Below are 22,388 nucleotides of genomic sequence, written 5' to 3' on the forward strand. Positions count from 1 at the left end.
ATACAACATTGATGTTAGTTGGGTAGTGAACAGATTATATTATTTATAAACAGAATAATAAATGGCTAATAACTTGGAGACACAGAGAGTGTGAGAGGAACAGAATGCCTCTTTTAAAAACATATGTTAGATATTAAACCATGGAGAGCCATGGTTGGACAATTGTATTTTTTTTATCCTAGAAAATAAAACTAGACACACTGAGATTCTGTGTTATGCAAATGTTACATGCAAGTGTTTACAGTTTACAAAGCACACAGCATGCTATGTAAATGTTACATGCCAAGTGACTGTGCAGTACAGTTTACAAAGCACACAGCATGCTATGTAAATGTTACATGCCATGTGACTGTGCAGTACAGTTTACAAAGCACACAGCATGCTATGTAAATGTTACATGTCATGTGACTGTGCAGTACAGTTTACAAAGCACACAGCATGCTATGTAAATGTTACATGCCATGTGACTGTGCAGTAGTTTTCAAAGCACAGAGCAGTTAGGTGTTAATTAGCCTGACGTAAGTTATTAGAAAGCCCTTACACGTAGGTGGGTTTGAAAAGAGCTTTGCAATGTGTCTGTGTGGCTTGCTTTGCAGATTTAATTATGGTTAATTACTGTGGTGAGGCTTACAAATGGTAATCGTAGCAAGTGACATCATGAGGAGAGGAACACCTTTTATCTGTTTGAATAAACTGAATCTTCACAAGCTGAAGTGTTACATACTGTCCTGTAAGTGGCGCCCTTTTTCATTCCAGTGAGTAAAACATGTCTGTGTCAGTGTGCAGTCTGTATAAAAAGCACAGCAGCAGCTATAGACATGTGTAGATCTGTTTTGCTGGGTTTCAGTTGAGTGCTTGAACAGAGTCTGCACTGTACAGCCAACAGTGCTAAACACTTACAGTGAATACAGTTACCTAATACTTTAATCAACAACTCCTTACCTCTTCAGCATCTAGCAAAAAAAAGTGATGAAAGACTTAAAAAATGTCCTGTTTTTCCCACATTCCCAATGCTTTACCCTGTGTTAACTATTGTTTTCTACACTTTAAGGGGTGAGTTTGGAGTATTATACAGTATGGTGTAAGCACACAGGTACTGCAATGAACAATAGGTGATCACAGCCTTCAAAAGCTGCATGAAAGGGTTGCCCTTGTTTAGGCATTGCAGCTTTTTTTTTTGTTTTTACTTTGTAAATTAATTTGCAACAGATTGTACAAATTGAATCACACAGACACAGCCTTACAAGCCAACCATATACAACAGCACAGTTTGTTATTAGGGTACATAATACAAGTTGAGCATGCAAGTAATATGATTCAAAGGTGGTTAAAAACAGATACACTTGTGACAGCTCAACACTTGAGAGAGGGTGTAAAATGTTTTTACAGTGGCAAAAAGTAACAGGGCTAGTCATGGAGGTGTGGTCCACAGTTTCTATAATTAGAGTGTTTAACTCAGTGGCTGGAAATTGTTTCATCATGCCTTTACTCATCAGCATCTGCAAAATTCTCCAGAGATTAACAAAGCATAGGCCCTTGCTTAGTGAAACAGATAAATATTGACAAACTGTGTGTGTGTGTGTGTGTGTGTGTGTCTCCTCTTAATGTTAGTTTCAGCTTTAGATGCAGTCACAAAGTTTCTTTGTGCTTCATTTAAGAGGGTTATACATGGGACCTGCAAGCTCTGTTGAAACAAATGACAAAAGTACTGCTAGTGCGGCACCTTGGAAGGCAAAGAGATGCCTGTGGTTATCTAAACATGAAGACTAAACTGCCCTGCTCACCCTTGGGATGTCTGTCGCAGGGGCTTGGTTTCCTGAGCACCAAAATCCTTAAAAATACAGGACCTTTATTTTTTAATGTCTGCCCTTTGCTGAGTGCAGTGCAGTTTCTAGTCATTCAGCACTGCTCATGCTCTCTAATTGCAGTGCGGTGGTGGACGTTTATAATGACAGCGTTCAATTTCATCTCCACAAGCTTTCTTGTGGTTCCCTGTTGCCCTGAAATGAACCAGATTATATTTGTCATCTAGTGAAATTAGAAATGATGGAGTTGAAGTCCTGGAGCCTGAACAGCAATTTTCAAATGAGGAGAAAATAATCACCTGCTATTGCATTATTGAAGAGAAAATCCCCTGGCTGTTTGTGGGAATTGATATAGATGAAATTTAATTGTATGTATGAATGGCCAGCATGTAATGTCCATCTGGGTTAAAAGCAACACATTGTACTGTAAGTGTGCTTTCTTTACCTATTAGTTACATGCTTAATGGGTGTTTGCTGAAAGGTTATATACAGAAACATGTATAGTATATCTATAATAATAGGTAGACTGATTGCAACAGATATGATAGGCATATTTTAAATCGCATATGAAATAAATCAGTATATCTGAATGTACATTAAGTATAACATAAAAAGAAAAAACTACAGCAAACTGATCATGTTGACTATGATATGAGGGTCAAATTAACAATGCACATCTCCATGTCAAATTCTACTTGCAACAAAAAGTCATTGTAAACACACTGTATGGTAAGTTTGTTCAGCTAAAAAATATTCACAATATTTCTAAAAAGACGATGAATGAGTCAGTATGAAACGATAAATTCTGTTATTTCAGCGATGAACACACGATAATAACAGTAAAATATTGCATTTCTATTTTAATTACTCAGGAGTGCTATGTGTTCAAGTCGTGGAAGCAGGTAAGATACGTCGCCTAGTGTTCTGCATGAGGGCGCATTGCCCAGCATTCTGTGCCAGCACCCTTTTAGTACTGCAGCACAGCGCCTTTCAACTTCCAGCCCCCTGGTCAACTCAGACCTTCCAGACAGCTGGCAGCAGTGTCTGACTGTCAACAACAGTCCACACCTATATTAATACCACTTGCGATCCTGCTGATCTAATATACATCTGATAGAAATGTGAAGATGTGCAGATATCTTACGAGAAGCCTAAGCAATATGTAACCAGTGGCGGCTGGTGGGCAAAAAATAAAACAAATTAAATAGTGGGGAGGCAAAAAAAGGGTTGTTGTCCCCTTAAGCCCCCAGCAGAAAAACAATCTTCTTAACGTCGTATCTACTTAACGTTTTACCCCAATTCAATGCTGTTAAACACACAGAGAGTCAATAGTGTAGCTGAGGATAAAATTACAGTTACCTTTTAAAGGAAGTATCATTAAGTGTCTTATCATGATTGACTTTATTCCCATGAACTGTGTACAGTGCAAACAATAAATAGCTTGACTTGTAATGAACCGGCGATGCCTTTGTTTGGTTTAAATAAACTATATAACTCTTTATTTCTTACTTGGCAATTGTCAGTCCACGGGTCAGAGCAGCTGCTGTAGGATGGGATCTGTATTCTGGGCAGTGCGTTGAGCGTGCGTGCTGCTTCCCAGGCTCTGTCCCTTTCAGGCTGAGTCACTCATGCAACACCTGTGCTTCTCATAAGATTACCACATCACCTTTATTATGGTGCAGGCAGAAGACTAGACACCCATCTATTATCCCTGTCTGCATGAGCAGCGTTCTACTGTTTCTAAGCACCACCTCAAAGACTTCTTTCTACACATTTACGTGATTTGCCTGAACTAATTCTATTGATCTCGCAGTCAGTATTTCTGCTTCGGTACGAGTAAAAAGTGGGGTAAATTTGCCCGAACAATAATAACATCACCGTGGCAAATAATTACATTAACTACTGTTACACTAGCTGTTTCTATTTTAAATACCAGTACATAAAAGGGCTTAATCTGAGGCTCATTTGATAAAAATTAGAGATTTGCAGACAACCTAAGAATAACGCTAGAACGATTTACAGACGCATTTATTATGACCATATAAGTACAAATATGCATGTGTATCACATTTAGAAAAAATATGATAGCCGATGCATGTGAGGAACTACCGTTACATGTATGTAAAACACTTATTACTTCTCCAATAACTAAAGAAAATATTCATAATAACGGACAGCAATGACATACACTATACCAACAAATGAAGACGAAGCACTTGCAGTTTTTTCTTGTGGACGTCTTGCACCTCTCCAACATTGTAAGAATTGTTCATCTAGTTATATTGCAGTGTCCCGAGTTCCTGTGTAAGGTAAACAAGAGGTCTCGGAGTGGATAGTGTGTGGCTTTTGCCAAATTGAGTCAGGGATCCAATTTCACTGGCGTCAAGCAGGCGCACTAGGCTAACATACACAACCCCCGCCTAACCTTCTGAAAAGAGACCTAAAATATGTAAATCGCGCAATCTTGGTTAAAACATTCGGATGCGACTCGAAATACAAGGATACCAATTGCTTAGACTGAGTTGAACACATTGAAACGTTAAAATCCACACATCACGTAATTTGTTTAAGCTCCAGTTACCCATGTGACATACACGCTCAAACAGTGTATGAGGGCTCTTTCAATTCCAATCTAAAAAAGTAGCGCATTGCAAAAGAAGCCAGGTTACAAAGAAGACAGATCAAGTCCGAAAAGAAGAATTAAGTACATTTTAAAAAAGAAAACAAAAGGTGATGCATTTATGTTTTGTTTTGTGACCTCCCACGCGATCTACTTTATGTGGAGCTCTGATAAAAAGTTCAATACACAGACGCTTTCTCTGACTTTCTGCAAATAGGATGACGATGATGTCACAAAGTCCTTACTTTTCCTTCTAGTTATGGCGGATAGGAACTTTTCAAACTTTCTTTGGTAAGTTTTCTCTTGCAGTGCCATTCAACAGCGTTCAGTTATTTTGTTTGACTTTTTATTTTAATCGACAAAGTCGCCCTTGAGCTGGGGGATCGTGGACATATACATGTCATAGACGTTTAGTTAGTAGATTAAAAAAAAAAAAAAAAAAAAAAAAAAAAAAAAAAAGTACTGTTGTACATAGTTTTAAAATGTTCTTGGCTCTGAGAGTTTGGGTCTGATAAAAAAGGCCTGTAGTGTTAATAAAGACTGAAGTGCAGAGAAAGGTTGTGTCGATCGTTTCAAGTTTTTATTTGAGGTTTAATGCAATTTGTAACCACAGATGAAAACAGATTTATTTCCTTCACTTAACTTCAGGAAATCTTTTTCTCACAAATCCATGATTTTGGAATATAGTACTAGACTGTAAGCTATGCATCGTTATGGTTGCTGTTGTTTTTAACTATACCTAATATTATTACACATGTCGCTTGGAAAAAGGATTGTAAAGAAAGTAAGTCGAGAAAGAGTTGGTTGCTGTGAGTGACCGTCTTACTCGATATTTGGAAAATAAATGTGACCAAATTAAAAAGTATTTATATAAATGTAATCTGTATACCGGCGTATGTTGTAACTGTTTTTGGAATTACATCGATGTATTCATTTTATTTCTTGACTGGTTAATCGTGTAAACATAATGGGCTGTTTTGAACGTCTTTATTTTTTTGCTGCATTTGTTTTTAGATGTTTGTGGTAGGAGTGTTCTGAAAGTACAGCAGTGGTAAATATCAATAATGTGACTCACTATTATCCCCAGTGTCTGCCAGAAGAAACAGACTTGAAGGTATTGGCTCTGTGAGGTTAAAGGTGACTAATTGTGCTATTTATTGGGAATTAAAGAGACCGTGGCTTTTTTTAAATGCTACATTTACATAGTAACCTATATTTATAAGGAGAACTGCACTGCCAATTGAGATATATTTTGGCATGCACATTCATAGTCAGATTCAGATTTTTTTGAGGATATCATAGTTAATGGTATCTTAGTTATGCCTCTAATTGGATGGGCTAATGAAGCCCAGAGTTCATCTTTGATGCGTTTGCCTGAGTTTGATGACATTTCCCTTTACTTGTTTTGAGATTGTGTCCCACATGCTGGGGATGTACTGTAGGTCAGTGTGACCACCTTTTTCATAGTACCTGGAATCCATTGTTTACATTGTCTATAGGGATGTACAGGCTGTAGAAAAGATTGCTTTGCATGAGATTCATTGCTTTATAGTTGGTTTTCTCTTTCTTTTAAGACTGCCCAATCTATGGTGTCTTTTTATTATGTACACTGTGATGTAGTGGACGTGTTCTTTTATATGTATCTTCATTAGCAGACTGTGCTTATGTCTGCACATCTGTTCCACCTACATTTTGACTTGTGAGAAGAGAACTGATTATCCAGTCTTGTTATACAGTAGGTATGACGTTCTTCTGCAGTAGGTTAACTCCCTCTGAATGTGGTCTTCCTGATATACTGAACCAGCAGCTACACAAGCTGAAAAGCACTTTCACCTCATTCAATACTATGCTAACACTAGAGACATTACAATTTTGAATGGACCTTTTTATTTTTACCTTTACTGCTTATAATATAATTTCATTTCATTCACAATTTCCTTTGTGTTATTTGGTATTTCTGAAAAGGGCATGGCTCAGCTCATTTTTATTTTTATTTTTTACAGCCGTGAATGTTACTAAAGCATTTGTCATGAAAATGTATCATCCGTTTACCATTTTTCCCTAACCCAATCCCTGAATGAAGATATTTCATTTTGATTTGGTCCCTGGGGCCCCAAGGGACCCTATATTGGAGACAGGAGTGCTGAGCCATTGAGATGTGGTTAGTTAGTGACACCGTTTAGGAGTCACAGTTTGGGTTTTACAGTAGCTGTATTAACATGAGTCTTCAAAGAGCTTTGGTTGCTTATACTGGACTAGCAGGTACATGTCATCAATATATTGTAGGGTTACTAATGTACAGTATTAGATGTTCTAGCCTTGTGTCTGTTGCTATCACATTTTGCTAGTGTTTTATTGATGTCTGGATCTATATGGTGTCCTGCTTCTGTGTACTTGCTGCTTGTTTAACAGACTTGGCCGAGTTCTTTCTGGACAATGCGGATCTCTGTGCTACCATCCAGAGGACACAGCTCAGGAAGGTACTGTTGGTTCACTCTCCCCCTCTCCTCTCTCTGTTGGCCACAAAGCAGGAGTAACAATAAATCAGGATATTCCCCTAAGCAAGGCTGCCTCTTTGTTGTTGAGGTAACTTTTCTTAACTTTTGAAAAAAGTAAACTTAACTTTTGTTGTTGAGGCCTTTGTTGTTTGCCTACAGGCTGTTTCCACCACAGAAGATAACATGTACTGTGGAATAGAAAAGAGAATCTTACTAATAGCACACAGCATGACAACGTCACATGGGGGAATGTTAATATGGTTTCCCACAAGTTCTGATGGGGATCTGAAGACATGCCTGAACGTGTTTACCAATGAAAAGATATTGGACCTAGAGGAGATTATGCAGAACAACATGGCAACAGTAAAGGTTGTGGAAAGTATTTGAACTCCAATTTTTATTGCTGAAGTCATAAAAACCTCCCCCTCCAAACACACACACACACAAAAAACCCCAAAAAACACACGACTATGTGTTTGGCAAATTACAGACTGTTGCCTTTTCAAGTGTAGTATTCAAAATAATTACTGGTGTTTTCTAAATGGGTGAAAAGTGAGTCTAAGCTTTTTACACCTCTCTTTTTTTTGACAATGTGCTGCATTGTTTAACATTGTGACCTCTTGAATGGATGTTGAATACCTAGGTTTGCATGTAATGTTCAGATATTTTCTGCTTGTAAACAAGGATTTGCTCTTTGGGAGACTGGTGGTGGTGAATCTCTCCCATGAAATTGCAAGAGCAACTGCATTGCGACATTCTTGCTCTCTCTGATACCATGTACAGTACAGTAGGCTTGGCATCAAATTGTTTTGTTTTTTCAGCAAGATAAATATTTATTTCAAGAACTGCTTGTCTAATCGGGATGAATCTTTTTTGATAATATCAGAATCTGGGGCTATGTGAAGGCTGCTCGGCTGTCCGTCTGTGTGTCAGGTTTTGCATTTTTGCATATAGATAGAGAAGCAATTGTGGTGAAGTTTGTTTCAGAAATTCTTTAGCTCCGGTTATAATACTGTTCTGTCTATGTCAGAGCTTCATTTTGACTTGTTCATAAGGCAAATGTTGGCTGTGGTTCTCAGCAAAACTGGGTCAGCCTGGTATTCATTGGGAGTCATATGTCTGTCAGTGGAGCTTTTTTTTTTTTTTTTTTTTTTTTTTTTTTTTTTTTTAATAATAATACAAACCTATGATACTGCAACGTTAGTTTCAGTGTTTGATTTTCCATTTTGTCTGTTTAATGTACACTATTTATTAAAAGGTCAAACTGTTTTCTTTTTCGCCTGTTCCCAGCAGCGATGGGAACAAAACCCTGTTCTTGTTTGCAATAAATTTGTCTTGCTTACATTTCAGTTCTAGGAATCCCTGCTCTTCAGTATGAACTCTCTTGGTATGAACCCAGCTTTTGGAGGTTTAAGTTTTCAAAGCTACAGTGTCATCAAAGCACAGTCCCCCCCCCCCCCCCTCCATTTTTATTTTTTACTTCTTCTAGGTAAACATTTTGGTAAGCAGTAAAAAACTAAGCAAGTGGGGGTTTCCATAGCACCTACGTTCTGTCACATCTGCTAGGCTTCTGGGAAATTAAGCAAGCTTCTGTACTGTAGCTCGGATACTGGAGATCTACTTTTCATACGTCAACAAAATCTAACATTTCATAAACGCTGTGTCCTATTATCAGAAACACTGTGCTGCTTTGCATCCATGGATCCAGGAAGAGCTACTAAAGTTACATTTATAAACAAGCTGTCAAAGATCCCAAACCAAGATTTGTTTTGTAATTTTCTCAGGGTTGAAAATAAGACTCCCATTGCATAGCATTATGATCTATTCCTGGTTTTTGCTATGAATTCAATAAGACACACCTGAGCTTGTTACCAATGGACTGGGGCTAATCAAGCTCATTGTAAAATCTGGAATGGGTGAAACTGGTATGCGATACTAGGAGTCTTATTTCCATCCCTGTTTCCAGTTAGGTGCGTCCAAGGAGTGAGATTTTTCTTTGCCATTTGTGAAACAAACAAAAAAAAACTTTAGTAAGTTTTCACCTTAATGGCTCTCTGACTTGTAGTCCTGACTGTTACCAGATGTTCAGACCACTGGAAATATTAATAAAACTATGAGAATTCAAAATTTATTTAAAAGAACAAAAAAAAAAAAGCACACCTTGTATTTTGACCCTGACACATTCTAAGAGTGAAGGCATCTAGTATAAAGAAAGTATTGCTTACCTCACTTTTTGATTGAATGTTACAATGGTGGGTTCAATGATACATTTAAGTATGTGACTTCAAAGGTGTTTTGTTTAACTTATGGTTTATTAATCAAGTGTGGCCAGAGCTGCTTATATCCCTCTCCACACACAAATAAATACCAGTGATGGTAGATAGACATGAGTGTTAGGAATTAAAAGCAGTGTATGTGTGAAGTGTTTAAACAGTAGAGATTTTAGAGGTAGTTACCAAAATCAAAGGGTCAAAGTAAGAAGCCGCCATTTGAGAAAATCTTATAAATATTTACTTTATGGAGAAAGACACGAGGACGTCTGTTTTCACTGTTTTAAAATGTTTACTGGTATTTTGGAGTGTGTCCCTCATGTGAACAACAAGCTTGCGCATGCTGAGTACCCATGGGCTTATACTGCTGTCAGCGCCTATCAACACTAGACTAGTTGACTTGGAAGGTGTTTAAAGGTGTTTAAAGCAAATAGGACTTACAACCAGTGGTGTAAGAGACAGTGCTGGAGAAATGGTACATAGGCTTGTTTTGCAAAATGTCGTTGTTTTCTGCTGATTCTGACTGTTCAAAGGCTGAAGATTTCACAATAATAAGGTTTACTAAAGATTACGAGGCTGTTTTTAAAGTGGGAGTTTGGGGGAAGTTAAGGTTCCTTATTTGTTGGGAGCTTGCAGTTAAAGGGCAAGCTCGTATGGGGGTGAGATATCAGAGTTATCAAATGTATTTATCCTGTTCCTCTGATACACTTTGTATCGTTTCCTATTTCAGTCATCAGATCCTGGTGACATTTTAAAACTTTTAAAAAGTTTAAGCACCACTGGGTACTGTATCGCTGACCACCAGGTACATCAGGTAGACAAAAGTGTATGCATGAACCTCTTCCCCAGCAACATTCTGCCTCTGGTGGATGTAAGAAATTCACTTGTGACAGAAAAAGATTTAAAGTGTCTGAATAACAAGAACCATGTATTAGTTACTGTAACCAGGAGCAACCACACTATTTTTGGTTATTTTAACTTGGTCAGTGTGCAGGTAAAAAATCATCTGGGTTATAAAAGCTGACAGTTAGGAGGCATGCAACAATAACAGAAACATAACAGGAATGGAAGTAAGACTCCTGTTGCACAGCAGTTCCAGGTTTTACTACGAGCTTGATTAGCCACAGTGTATAGCTAACAAGCTCAGGTGTGTCTTACTAAGCTCATAGTAAAACCAGAAGTGGATAAGACTGCTATACAATGGGAGTCTTATTTCCATCTCTGAATAGACACATCTAAAGACAAATGGATGGATAATAGAAAGTAACTGTGTTGTGTGGCTATATGCTTAAAACCCATTGTACCTAACCTGACCCCTATGTAAAAAGTGCAAGGTTTGAGTTAGTATTCCCTAAATTACAGCTGTAGGCCAGAGGAATGGTGTGGCGGCCAGCATGGTCTCATTTGGCTCAGGATGCTGTGGAATTGGTCCCCGTCCGCAGATTGACTCCGCCTTGAGGACAGTCCAAAACGAGCATTCTGAGAAAGACTGACCAGAGCAATCCGATATGGTTCCAAAAAAATTGGCAGCAGTGACCCACAGACCAGGTTGTAGAGAGGATGTATGAAACTGTGTGAGCTCATAGAAACAGCTTCATCATTATCTGACACTGTGTTCTGAACTACATCATAATGAAGCACAATATGGATACTGGTTTGAGGCAGTCTGTGTTCCAATGCAACAGCAATTCCTGAAAGGAAAGTAGCTATGCAACAACACCAGTAAGAAACAACTAGTGCGTATGCAGGAAGGTTTTCTAGACGAGAATTGCTTGGGTTATATAAAAAGGGTGTACTTTCTGCACAGTGAACTTTTTGGGGGGTGAATCTGATCCTTTTTAAAGGTTCCCTTTGAAAATGCCACTTCCTTGCCTTCCTGCACTTCAGCTTATAAAATGCTATTCAGGACTGCCAAGGTCAGACTGGATCTCTCCAAACTTCACTCACCAGCTGAACAGCTGGCTGGAATGGTATTACACAGCAGAAAAGTTTTTCGTCTTTAGTAAGTTGTAAGGCTGCACGGCTGTTTTAAGGTATAGGCGAGACTTCATGTGTGCATCCTGAAGAGGCTATATTTGATACATAAACTTTCTGAAGAGTGCATTAATACTGCAGTTTGTAATGCTATGTATAGTAGTGGAATTGAGGAGCAATCTGTTCAAGGAGGATGCTGTAGAGGGGCGGAGGCTGAATGCAGTGATTTTAGAAGTTCTGTTATTTTTGGTAAATGAAATATCAACTATCAGAAATTAGCTATCATTAGCACAGGCAGTCTAAATTGATAAACCAGCAATGCTACCTCTAATAAAAGCAAAATGAGAAAGTCTACTTTTAATTGGAACAGTACTTGATAATAAATGTACACAATCTTTTCGATGAGTCTTGTCAATGTCTTCTCTGTTGTACGATAATAATCTTACATACCTCTTTACGTCGTTTTTGATATGTGAAGTGCAGTAAAAGAATACAAATCTTAATAACAATAATGACCAATTTCAGCATTGTTATTTATTATTTCAGCATTGTTTCCTGGAATGGTTGGCAAGCAGCAGTGCCAAGTTGGGGTTAACCTTTTCAGGCTCCTTTGATATCAGCTTTACCGCAGCACACAATGAATGGATATGCAAATACAGAAAATGCATCTTGGCAACTCAATCATTTCAGGGAATTTGTGACCCTGGTGAGTTTAAAAGATTAGCTGTAAGAAGACTGATATTATCTGCAAGCCTCACAGCGAAGCCTAAAATTATTTAGAAAAAGTGAAACCATTTGTAGCACAGTCTAAAAAGAATGAAAACAAACAACAAAAAATGTTTGAAAAAACCCCTCCCATTGTTGGAATGCATGTTTAATTAGCAGTGCTAGCTATATTATTGCCTGCCTTTCTCTTGCTTTGCACACCACACCATGAGACATGTCCTTTTGGCAGAGTTAACACCAATACAGTGTCCAAACATGTTGTGAACCCACGAAACAAGGTTCAGCAGCTGCTTGTTGTCCTAAGCTGTCACATCCTTCCAGATGTTTTCAAATGGGCCAGCAATGGGAGGCAGTTACTGTAGCACACTGGCGTTGTCTAGCAACAGAGGCCTTTTAGACATAATATAAACCACCTAGAATTCCACTTCCAGGACCAGTGGCCTGAGTGGATTGTGAGCTCATTTGCAGATTGTTCAACAATAACTGCACACACAGATATTATTTGTCAAAACTCGCTTAAATCCATGTATGATAAAATAGATGACTGACATCATTTTACAAACAAAAAGTAAATAACAACACAACATGTTTGTGTTGCTCAAGCCTTAAGCCAAGCATCTGTCATTTTTTTTTTTTGTTCTGTTCTAATCAATACCAAAAATTAAATTGGTGTGTGGATTGGCATTTTGTACTGAACTTGGAACAGCTCAAGCGACTTTGTCCTGCAGATATGTGTCAAGCCTTTCAACCTTTCAGACTCTCATGTCTGTGCTCTCCACATTCGCGACTGGCTACAGTGTTGCCCAGTGCAGTTGTATTCAGATTGTGTGCTGTGGTGCTTTCTAGAAAGGAGACTACTAAATCCATCTTTTGATGATTTTATATTTTTCAGTTTTTTGGGTTTTCTCAACCAAAAAAAAATTAATTCCAGATGAGAGCAAATAAAATTCAGGCGAAAAGGGCATGGCTCTGAGTGAAGAAGGGATTGTGGAGAGGATTATAGGGATATTAGCAGTGGGAAACAGACATAATCTATAGATTTTGAATGTGGAAGAGCTCCACTTTCCCAGGAGATTTCAAATATTCCCAAACTTTAAATGATTGAAGTACAGCAGAGTTTTACAGGGGAGCAGGTCATTTATGTTCTCAGTTTCAATCCAGAGATGAAGACCCTGCACCTTAGTGATGTTTGGCAGTGATATTTTTTATTATAGTAGGGTGTTTTCTGAAAATGGCATGACATTAAATCAATACTCAAGTTGTGTTCACAGCTGTATTCGCACACAGACACAATACAGATAAAAAGCCAGCGCTTCTGAACCTTAAACTCGACCCTGTGCGAGTTTGAATGAAGAGTAACGTTTTCAACTGATTTCGGTTTGACAGTAAATTATATTTATCTCAGCCTCCTTCAGTTGGCACATTCCATCAATAACCCTTAGCAGTCACACAAATGGTTTTTATTAGAAAGTATCAGCAATAGTTTGAGAGTATTAAATTAAATTATGTTTTATTATAATTTATTTTTGATGGCCATCGTTTCTGGCTGGAAACGGCTCTGTATTAACGGATACATTGGTTTACAGCAGCTGGAGATCGGTGAATCTCTGGAGAAGCTGTTATTTTAAAGGTATGTAAATGTCTCAATGATTTCTGGCACAGCTGTGTGGACATTAAATTCTGCAGCATTTTAGCTGGTAGATAAATGCAACTTAAAAAAACAAAAAAAAAAACAACATGGTCAGATTCAGCTTTGGATCCCTTTCTGACAGGTGAAACAAAACGCTTCTTGACAAGTATTTTGAATATTCTGTTTTTCAGTTGAATCTTGCTTCTCTAATGCAAAAGCCATTTTTTTGTTTTATGCACTGAGAGCTCAAGCACCAGTTTGCTAAAGAATTGTGTCTGAGGAAAACAGAAAATGCAAGTTTTCTGACATGTTCTGCAAGCCACTATTGATACGTAGCTATGCAAACGAGGCAGTCTTCCCAGCGACAGCGAGTGGAAGCGACAGCGAGTGGGAGAAGTACAGGCGTGGAAAAGTACAGGGCAGTTTCGAAGCAGAAAGGAGAAATTGCATCTTGAATTGCTTTAATCAGAAAACAGAGGACATTGGGGAAACACAGCAGCAGCTCAAAGTCAAACAGCCGCGTGTGTTTCTCTGATAACAAACAAGCTGAAACTCGGAGCAGCTGATTCAAATTCAGCGCCGTTTTGAGACACGGGCGAGGGGAGGAGCCGACAGCACAGCAGAACAACGCAGTTAAACGAGGCAGTCTTCCCAGCGACAGCGAGTGGAAGCGACAGCGAGTGGGAGAAGTACAGGCGTGGAAAAGTACAGAGCAGTTTCGAAGCAGTTTGAAAGCAGGTTGACGGCTGAAGAAGAAACTAAACTTCAAAAAAAAAAAACCTCAACATGGTCTTCAAGCCAGTAATCTGTGACACCTGCTTGATGTGGGAAATCCGAGAAAACCCAGCGGAGCTAAACCAAGTGTGCGTAAAGTGCCGCGCGATCCAGGATTTGCATAAACTAGTAAGTATGCTAGAAATGGAGCTGGAAGAAGTGAGACAGCAACAGGATCTTGAGGAACTGGCACACCCACAATTCATGGAAGTCTGCATCACCCCTAACAGACTGAAAGCCACCAGGGAGATAGAAGGTCAGAATAGCTGGGTTCAGGTAGGCAGAAGCAGGGAAAAAAAGAAACTTCGTCAAACACCACCATCAGAAATCAAAACAACCAACAGATTTGAGTCACTTCAGAATTTTGATGAGCAGAACCAACAACAAGAGAATGAAAGGAACAACATCCAGGACCCTATTGACAGTGGTGACCAGACAGCAAAAAGAAGGGAGGTCATGATTGTTGGGGACTCCATATTGAGAAACACAGCAAGTTCAATTCGCAGTTTGGACCCCCTTACTACAACAGTGTGCTGCCTTCCGGGAGCCTCGGTCAAGCACATCACTGAGAACGTGGACAGGCTCCTAGAACAAACAGGAGACGACCCGGTAGTAGTTGTCCACATCGGTACAAACAACATTGGAAGAGACAGACCAAAATCCCTGCAAAACAAATTCAGAGAGCTAGGAAGGAAATTAAAAGAGAAAACCAAAACTGTGGTATTTTCTGGTATACTACCCGCACCTTGCAAAGGACCATATGGACAGCTGGAAATAATTAATCAAAACGCATGGCTGAAGACGTGGTGCACACGGGAAGGCTTCACCTATCTTGATCATTGGACCACATTCTACAACGAGGACTATCTGTATAGACGGGATGGACTGCATTTAAATAACAAGGGAACTAGTCTACTCGGAGAAAAGATCCTCGAGCAGGTTCGGAAGCATTTAAACTAGAAAGGAAGGGGGGAGAAATCAACAAAAAAACAGAAGGGAGACCGCATCAAAACAAGAACAACAACTCAGGTAAGACAACCATTAAATGTATTTATCTAAATGCTAGAAGTATCAGAAACAAAATTCTAGAACTTGAAGCTACTGCACTAACAGGTAACTATGATGTGATAGGTGTTACTGAAACGTGGTTATCTGAGAGTGATGGGGACGAATATAATATTTGTGGGTATACACTGTATAGGAAAGACAGGCAGGACAGAAGAGGAGGAGGGGTAGCGCTATACATAAGAAACAGTCTTGAAGCCCAGGTGTTAAACCTGGACAAAGAAAATAAAACCGAATCAATATGGGTCAGAATAACAGACAAAAATTCAAAAGGCATAATAATAGGAGCATGCTATAGACCGCCAGATTCAGACGGTGAGCAAAATAATCTGTTATACAATGACATTAGAAATGTGTGTAGCAAAGGAGAAGCCATACTAATGGGGGATTTCAACTTCCCCCAAATAAAATGGGAAAACCCGGTGGGTAGCGCGAAGGATGAAATAGAAATGGTGGAAATGACAAATGACTGCTTCCTAACACAATTTGTGAAGGCACCCACTAGAGGGGAGGCATGCCTTGATTTAGTCTTTTCAAATAACGAAGATAGAATAACTAAAACAGAGGTCAGAGAACCACTGGCAAACTCAGACCACAACATGGTCTCATTTGAAGTGTTTTTTAAATCCCCAAAAGTAAAGACTAAAGCTAAGGTTTACAATTTTAGAAAAGCAAACTATGAAGGCATGAAACAGAGACTAACAGAAGTAGATTGGAGTAAAATAGAGAAAACACCCACAGAAGAAGGATGGTTGTTCTTCAAAAATGTAGTACTAGAGGCGCAAAACAATTATATCCCTAAAGTAGACAAATCTAAATGTAAAACTAAATTGCCAAAATGGTTTAATAGATCAATTAAAAAAAATATTCAGCGAAAAAAGGCACTTTACAGAGCATTAAAAAAGGACCAAAAAGAAAGTACGCAGAAAGAGTACACAGAACTGCAAACGCAAGTCAAAAAGGAAGTTAGAAAGGCCAAGAGAGAAATAGAAATGAACATTGCTAAGGGAGCTAAAACCAATTCCAAAATGTTTTTCCAATATTACAACAGCAAGAGAACATTCAAAGAGGAGATTAAATGTTTAAGAGATACAAATGGCAAAATCGTAGAGGAAGAAAAAAAAATAGCAAATATGTTAAATGATTACTTTTCACAAGTTTTTACAAAGGAAGATACTGACAACATGCCCCACATGTCATCCAGTTCCTATCCAGTTTTAAATAACTTTAGCATAACTGAGGCAGAAGTGTTAAAGGGACTAGGAGCTCTTAAAATAAACAAATCCCCTGGGCCGGATGAGATCCTCCCAGTAGTACTCAAAGAAATGAAAGAAGTAATTTACAAACCACTAACCAAGATCATGCAGCAGTCTCTTGACACAGGGGTGGTACCGACAGACTGGAAAATTGCAAACGTAATACCGATCCACAAAAAGGGAAACAAAACTGAACCAGGTAACTACAGACCAGTAAGCCTGACTTCTATTATATGCAAACTTATGGAAATTATAATAAGATCCAAAATGGAAAATTACCTATATGGTAACAGGGTACTGGGAGACAGTCAACATGGTTTTAGGAAAGGGAGATCGTGCCTAACTAACTTGCTTGATTTTTTTGAGGATGCAACATCGATAATGGATAATTGCAAAGCATATGACATGGTTTATTTAGATTTCCAGAAAGCTTTTGACAAAGTCCCGCACAAAAGATTAATTCTCAAACTGAACGCAGTTGGGATTCAAGGAAACGCATGTACATGGATTAGGGAGTGGTTAACATGTAGAAAACAGAAAGTACTGATTAGAGGAAAAACCTCAGAATGGAGTGTGGTAACCAGCAGTGTACCACAGGGATCAGTATTAGGTCCTCTGCTATTCCTAATCTACATTAATGATTTAGATTCTGGTATAGTAAGCAAACTTGTTAAATTTGCAGACGACACAAAAGTAGGAGGAGTGGCAAACACTGTTGCAGCAGCAAAGGTCATTCAAAATGATCTAGACAAGATTCAGAACTGGGCAGACACATGGCAAATGACATTTAATAGAGAAAAGTGTAAGGTACTGCACGCAGGAAATAAAAATGTACATTATAAATATCATATGGGAGATATTGAAATTGGAGAAGGAATCTATGAAAAAGACCTAGGAGTTTTTGTTGACTCAGAAATGTCTTCATCTAGGCAATGTGGGGAAGCTATAAAAAAGGCTAACAAGATGCTCGGATACATTGTGAAAAGTGTTGAATTTAAATCAAGGGAAGTAATGTTAAAACTGTACAATGCACTTGTAAGACCTCATCTTGAATATTGTGTGCAGTTCTGGTCACCTCGCTATAAAAAAGATATTTCTGCTCTAGAAAGAGTGCAAAGAAGAGCGACCAGAATTATTCCGGGCTTAAAAGGCATGTCATATGCAGACAGGCTAAAAGAATTGAATCTGTTCAGTCTTGAACAAAGAAGACTACGTGGCGACCTAATTCAAGCATTCAAAATTCTAAAAGGTATTGACAGTGTCGACCCAAGGGACTTTTTCAGCCTGAAAAAAGAAACAAGGACCAGGGGTCACAAATGGAGTTTAGAAAAAGGGGCATTCAGAACAGAAAATAGGAGACACTTTTTTACACAGAGAATTGTGAGGGTCTGGAATCAACTCCCCAGTAATGTTGTTGAAGCTGACACCCTGGGATCCTTCAAGAAGCTGCTTGATGAGATTTTGGGATCAATAAGCTACTAACAACCAAACGAGCAAGATGGGCCGAATGGCCTCCTCTCGTTTGTAAACTTTCTTATGTTCTTATGTTCTTAAATTCAGTGTTACCTTTAAGTGTGTATCAAGGCATTCTATTGAAATGACAACATTCTGCCTTGCATCTATAGCCTATTTATTTATATTAGGCATTTATTGGCTTAAGACTTTGATTTGAAGCAATTGTACTCCAAAACAGAAGTTGTATGTATGTATTGCAGTATTTCCTCACAGATCAGTACCTTTTTGAATGATGTGATTTGTTTGGAAGAAATGGTAATGAACTGTGAAAAAATCATGAGAGATTGCAGTGTGGTGCTCCAACCCTCTACTCGACAGTCAGCCGAACCCCACTGATTCGCTGTCAATTGCAGCCCTGTTAACGTTTATGCTGTATGACTACTATTCCAGCTTAAAAAGCTTCTCTAGGGCTTTCTTGACTGTTTCGTGTTTCCACGCTTGTTTTAGGAAGGGCACCAACATAAACATTGGAGGGGCTGAAAATGTAGCAAATGTTCAAGATGTTCGTGGCTGGATGCTTCTGAAGCAGAGGCCAGGCTCTCGTGCCGTGTGTGGAAGAGGGGCTGGCGAGCTGGGGTTCATTGAAGGTTCATCTCTCAGTTAATAAAGATCAGAACTGTGGGGGGGGCGGGGGGAATCCTTGGCACACAGCCAGAGACCACACTGCCAGACGAAGGGCACTGTAGACAAAGTGTCATCTGTTGCATTGAGTGCTGTGCAGCTCTGGTGGGTCAGAGAAAATTGTGAAGGAATCGGAATCGTTTCAGACTGTTGCATGATCAAGGTATATTTCTATGCGGGGGGGGGGGGGGGGGGGGGCAAGTCTAGGTCTTCTCTTGAATCTCTGCCATTGCTGTTTAGTTGTTTTTTGTATTTGTTTTATATAAGCTGCAGATTTAATTGACTTATTTAAAAAGATGTACATGTTTTTTCTTGAAACCAAACAGTTACTGTGCACACAAATTTGATACACGTTTAATGACTAGCTTAATAAGAAACAGTGTCCACTTGAGAAAGCCATAGCTCTCTAATACTGCTCCCAAGCTCCACCCAGCTGATTGGGGTGGGTTCTGGAGGGGGACAGTCAAACTTCGTAGAACACGGCTGGTTCCAGAGACTGATTGGCACCATTGGTGTCCTGGGCTCTGGTCCTGGGTGTTTGATTCTAGTCTGAGTGCCTTCAATGTGCAGTACAATGAGCAGATTCATTCTTCCCTTTCTGCTCTGTGTGCTGTGGGACTGCTTAATATCCTCTAAACAGATTGCGTGTGTATTAAAACCATATTTGTGCCCCCAAAAGCAAGTACCAGCAAATGAAAGACGACATGGAAATGGGTCCTACTAAAATATGAGCCATTGTATGGTATGTTTTCACTAACTTCTTCTTTGCTGGGATATGCTGACAAAAGCATCATGCCAGCATAGAAGGCTTGTCTGAACGCAGCTGTAATAACATGGTTTATGTGTATATGTGTATGTGTGTGTGTGTGTATGTATGTATATATATATATATATATATATATATATATATATATATATAGACACACACACACAGTACAGTACAGTACAGTACAGTCCCAGTCCTGAAATGGTCTAATTTGGGCTCTGTGCCAGTTTGCAGCTCACGTAAACTAAAAGCACCATTTTAGCAGCTGTTGAAACATATACTGTAATGTTGCTTAAAGACATTCGTAGTTGACAGGATTTAAATATAAACATTGCCTCCTTAATGAACATCATCATTTAAATACATGTAAAACATAGAACTATAATAACCATCTACCTACAGTACTATTCCATGCTAGTTAACATTACACAGTTTCTGAGGTTGCAGTAAGACTAGATGTAGGTATAAAGTTGCATTGTCTTTGGACTTCTAGAAGAATATCAGACTGTGTGTTTTCCTCCTAATGTGTTCTTCTTCATGTACAGAGTGAGGCATTGAAGGGGCAGGGGCATGGTACCCTCCTACTCCTCAGACAACTGAAAGGTCAAAAGTAGCAACACACTGAAGGGTAGAGAGACTCTTTAAACGCAAGCACACATTACAGAATTGGCAGCATTAGTTAAAGTTCCGTGTTGCAACATGACCCAGAATATGGATGGATTCAAGAGCAGGGGCTCTGAAGGGAACCCATTTCAAAATAAACTTCGTAAGGAGCATTGTGTGTACTGTTTACAGGATTACGGAGAGCTTGCCTTTTTTACAGGCTTTGTGCTTGTCATTAGTCCATCGTTTTTATTCGTGGCATGCTAAGATGAGATTTTTCTTTTCAGCCTACCAATTTCCACTGAGTTTGTTAATGTTTTCCTTCATTTTTTTTTTTTTTTCAAAGATTCAGAAAGTCCTCAGATTTTGTGAATGGAGCACTTTCATGAAGCGTGGAGGACCCTTAGCAATGGGTTTGGCCTCAAGGATTCTGTGTTTGAAGATTCTCCATGCATGTCTCCCACCATCACCCAGGGGCTTCCCTACCAGCGGCGCTCTTCTGATGAAAGCAGAATCACAGACTCGGGCAAGACGAGCTGCACTATCAGAGTGTACCTGCCTAACAAGCAGCGCACAGTGGTACGTATTGTTAGCGCCACGGGAAGGAAGCATTTGTAAAGGTTGAAATGGGACTCAGAAACTTTAGGGGGAGAATTTAATTCACGTTTTTGGATGGGACGGTGGTGGAGTGGGGGGGTCATGGACAAGTGAAAATAATGTTGAGCAGTAACGTTCAACTAAAAATGTTGTTGGCGTGTTTCTCTTCTCCTGCTGCAGGTGAATGTTCGGCCTGGCATGACCCTCCATGATTGCCTCATTAAAGCCCTCAAAGTGAGGGGGCTGCAGCCACAGTGCTGTGCTGTGTTCAGACTGCACCATGGGCAGAGAAGGTGATTATTAAAAATAATCTCAGCTGGTATAGCACCTGATGTGCCGATCTGAGGATCACCTGATCTCCTTACAATACCTCCGGCTGGGATAATCTACAAGGAGTTTCTCAGACCTGTTAGCCTGGACAGACTGAAATTTTAAATTCCGTTATTGACTTTTTTTCTTTCCCAATGCAGTCGAAATTCCCGTATGGATTGGAATACAGATGCTACCTCATTGATCGGTGAGGAATTACTAGTTGAAGTTCTAGACCATGTTCCCTTGACAACGCATAATTTTGTAAGTTTTTTTTTAAAATTATTTATTACATTTTTTTTTTTTTTATAACACTTATGAACCAACTTTTATTTTTCCCAGTATTATGTATTTATTTTGCAATTGAAACATTTTTCTGTATACTGTGTTGCAAAACTTGGTCATCGGACAAACCCTGTACACCTGAAACAACAAAAACAGATGTATATGCTAAGAGCATTTATAGGAACTTGCTGCGTAAGAATAATGTATTTTTTCTTTCTGCCCTCAGGTTCGGAAAACATTTCTGAAGTTGGCTTTTTGTGATATTTGCCAGAAGTTCCTGTTAAATGGTTTTCGATGTCAGACCTGCGGATACAAATTCCACGAGCACTGTAGCACTAAAGTGCCGACTATGTGTGTAGACTGGAGCAACATCAGACAGCTGCTGTGAGTGCCACACCACGCAAAATATTGTGCTAAACTACAGTATCTCAACCAATCTCTACGTATTTGTCATTTTGAAATCTGTTGGAGCTCAAAGGCCAGCCAATGTGGGATCCACACTTGCTTTACCCCTCCAACACTTTTATCAACAGGGCCCTTGCTAAGTCAACCAAAGGCTTCAAGCATTACTGAAGACAACTAGGTAGAAAATACATAGCAGGTGTTGTGACATGGTTCTGTGTTTTAAACTAATATGGTATAGCAATCTGCTGTCTACTTCTTCATCTCTGTTTTTTTTACTGTATAAAAAAACTGTCTGGATGGGTATTTATATGTTGAGGTTTACTAGTACCACCCAGCATAGGTACTAATTAAATTGTGGCCTGGTGTGTGTGTGTCTGTGTGTCTAGTCTAGTCTATACTAAACTCTGTGGGAGGGGGATACAAAAAAAAAAATGTATATATGTGGTTTGCAGACACTGATGGAGTTCAAAAGAAGTTTGCATAAAGGACTCCTTGCTTCTATTGATAGCCCTGGCACTTTGCACATTGTTATCAATGGAAATGAGGAGGCCTCTGCACAGTGCTCCTTTGTGCTCCTTGCCTCCATAGGCAACAATATATTTCTATGCATTCTGATGGAGACTGTTGTGATTTCCCCCACACAGACCAATTGCTGCACTTTATTTCTCT

The 22,388-nt window shown here is 39.2% G+C and overlaps 1 protein-coding gene across 5 annotated transcripts in view; it reads left to right on the forward strand.

Annotated features, from left to right (window-relative positions):
• Nucleotides 1-4,224: 4,224 nt before the first annotated feature.
• LOC121297980 (RAF proto-oncogene serine/threonine-protein kinase-like) overlaps nucleotides 4,225-22,388 on the forward strand; it is a 29,553-nt gene continuing 11,389 nt past the window's right edge. For 3 of the 5 annotated variants that reach the window (XM_041224642.1, XM_041224643.1, XM_041224644.1), the window contains exons 1-5: nucleotides 4,559-4,716; nucleotides 20,470-20,702; nucleotides 20,901-21,013; nucleotides 21,191-21,293; nucleotides 21,541-21,698. In XM_041224642.1, the coding sequence (XP_041080576.1) occupies nucleotides 20,496-20,702; nucleotides 20,901-21,013; nucleotides 21,191-21,293; nucleotides 21,541-21,698 (581 nt within the window). In that variant the 5' untranslated portion in view covers nucleotides 4,559-4,716; nucleotides 20,470-20,495. Of the gene's footprint in view, nucleotides 4,536-4,557; nucleotides 4,717-20,469; nucleotides 20,703-20,900; nucleotides 21,014-21,190; nucleotides 21,294-21,540; nucleotides 21,699-22,388 lie in introns of those variants that run through there. The other 2 variants (XM_041224641.1, XM_041224640.1) reach the window with 2 other exon arrangements.

Source organism: Polyodon spathula, chromosome 23 (assembly GCF_017654505.1).
Source record: "Polyodon spathula isolate WHYD16114869_AA chromosome 23, ASM1765450v1, whole genome shotgun sequence".
NCBI classification, from domain to species: domain Eukaryota; kingdom Metazoa; phylum Chordata; class Actinopteri; order Acipenseriformes; family Polyodontidae; genus Polyodon; species Polyodon spathula.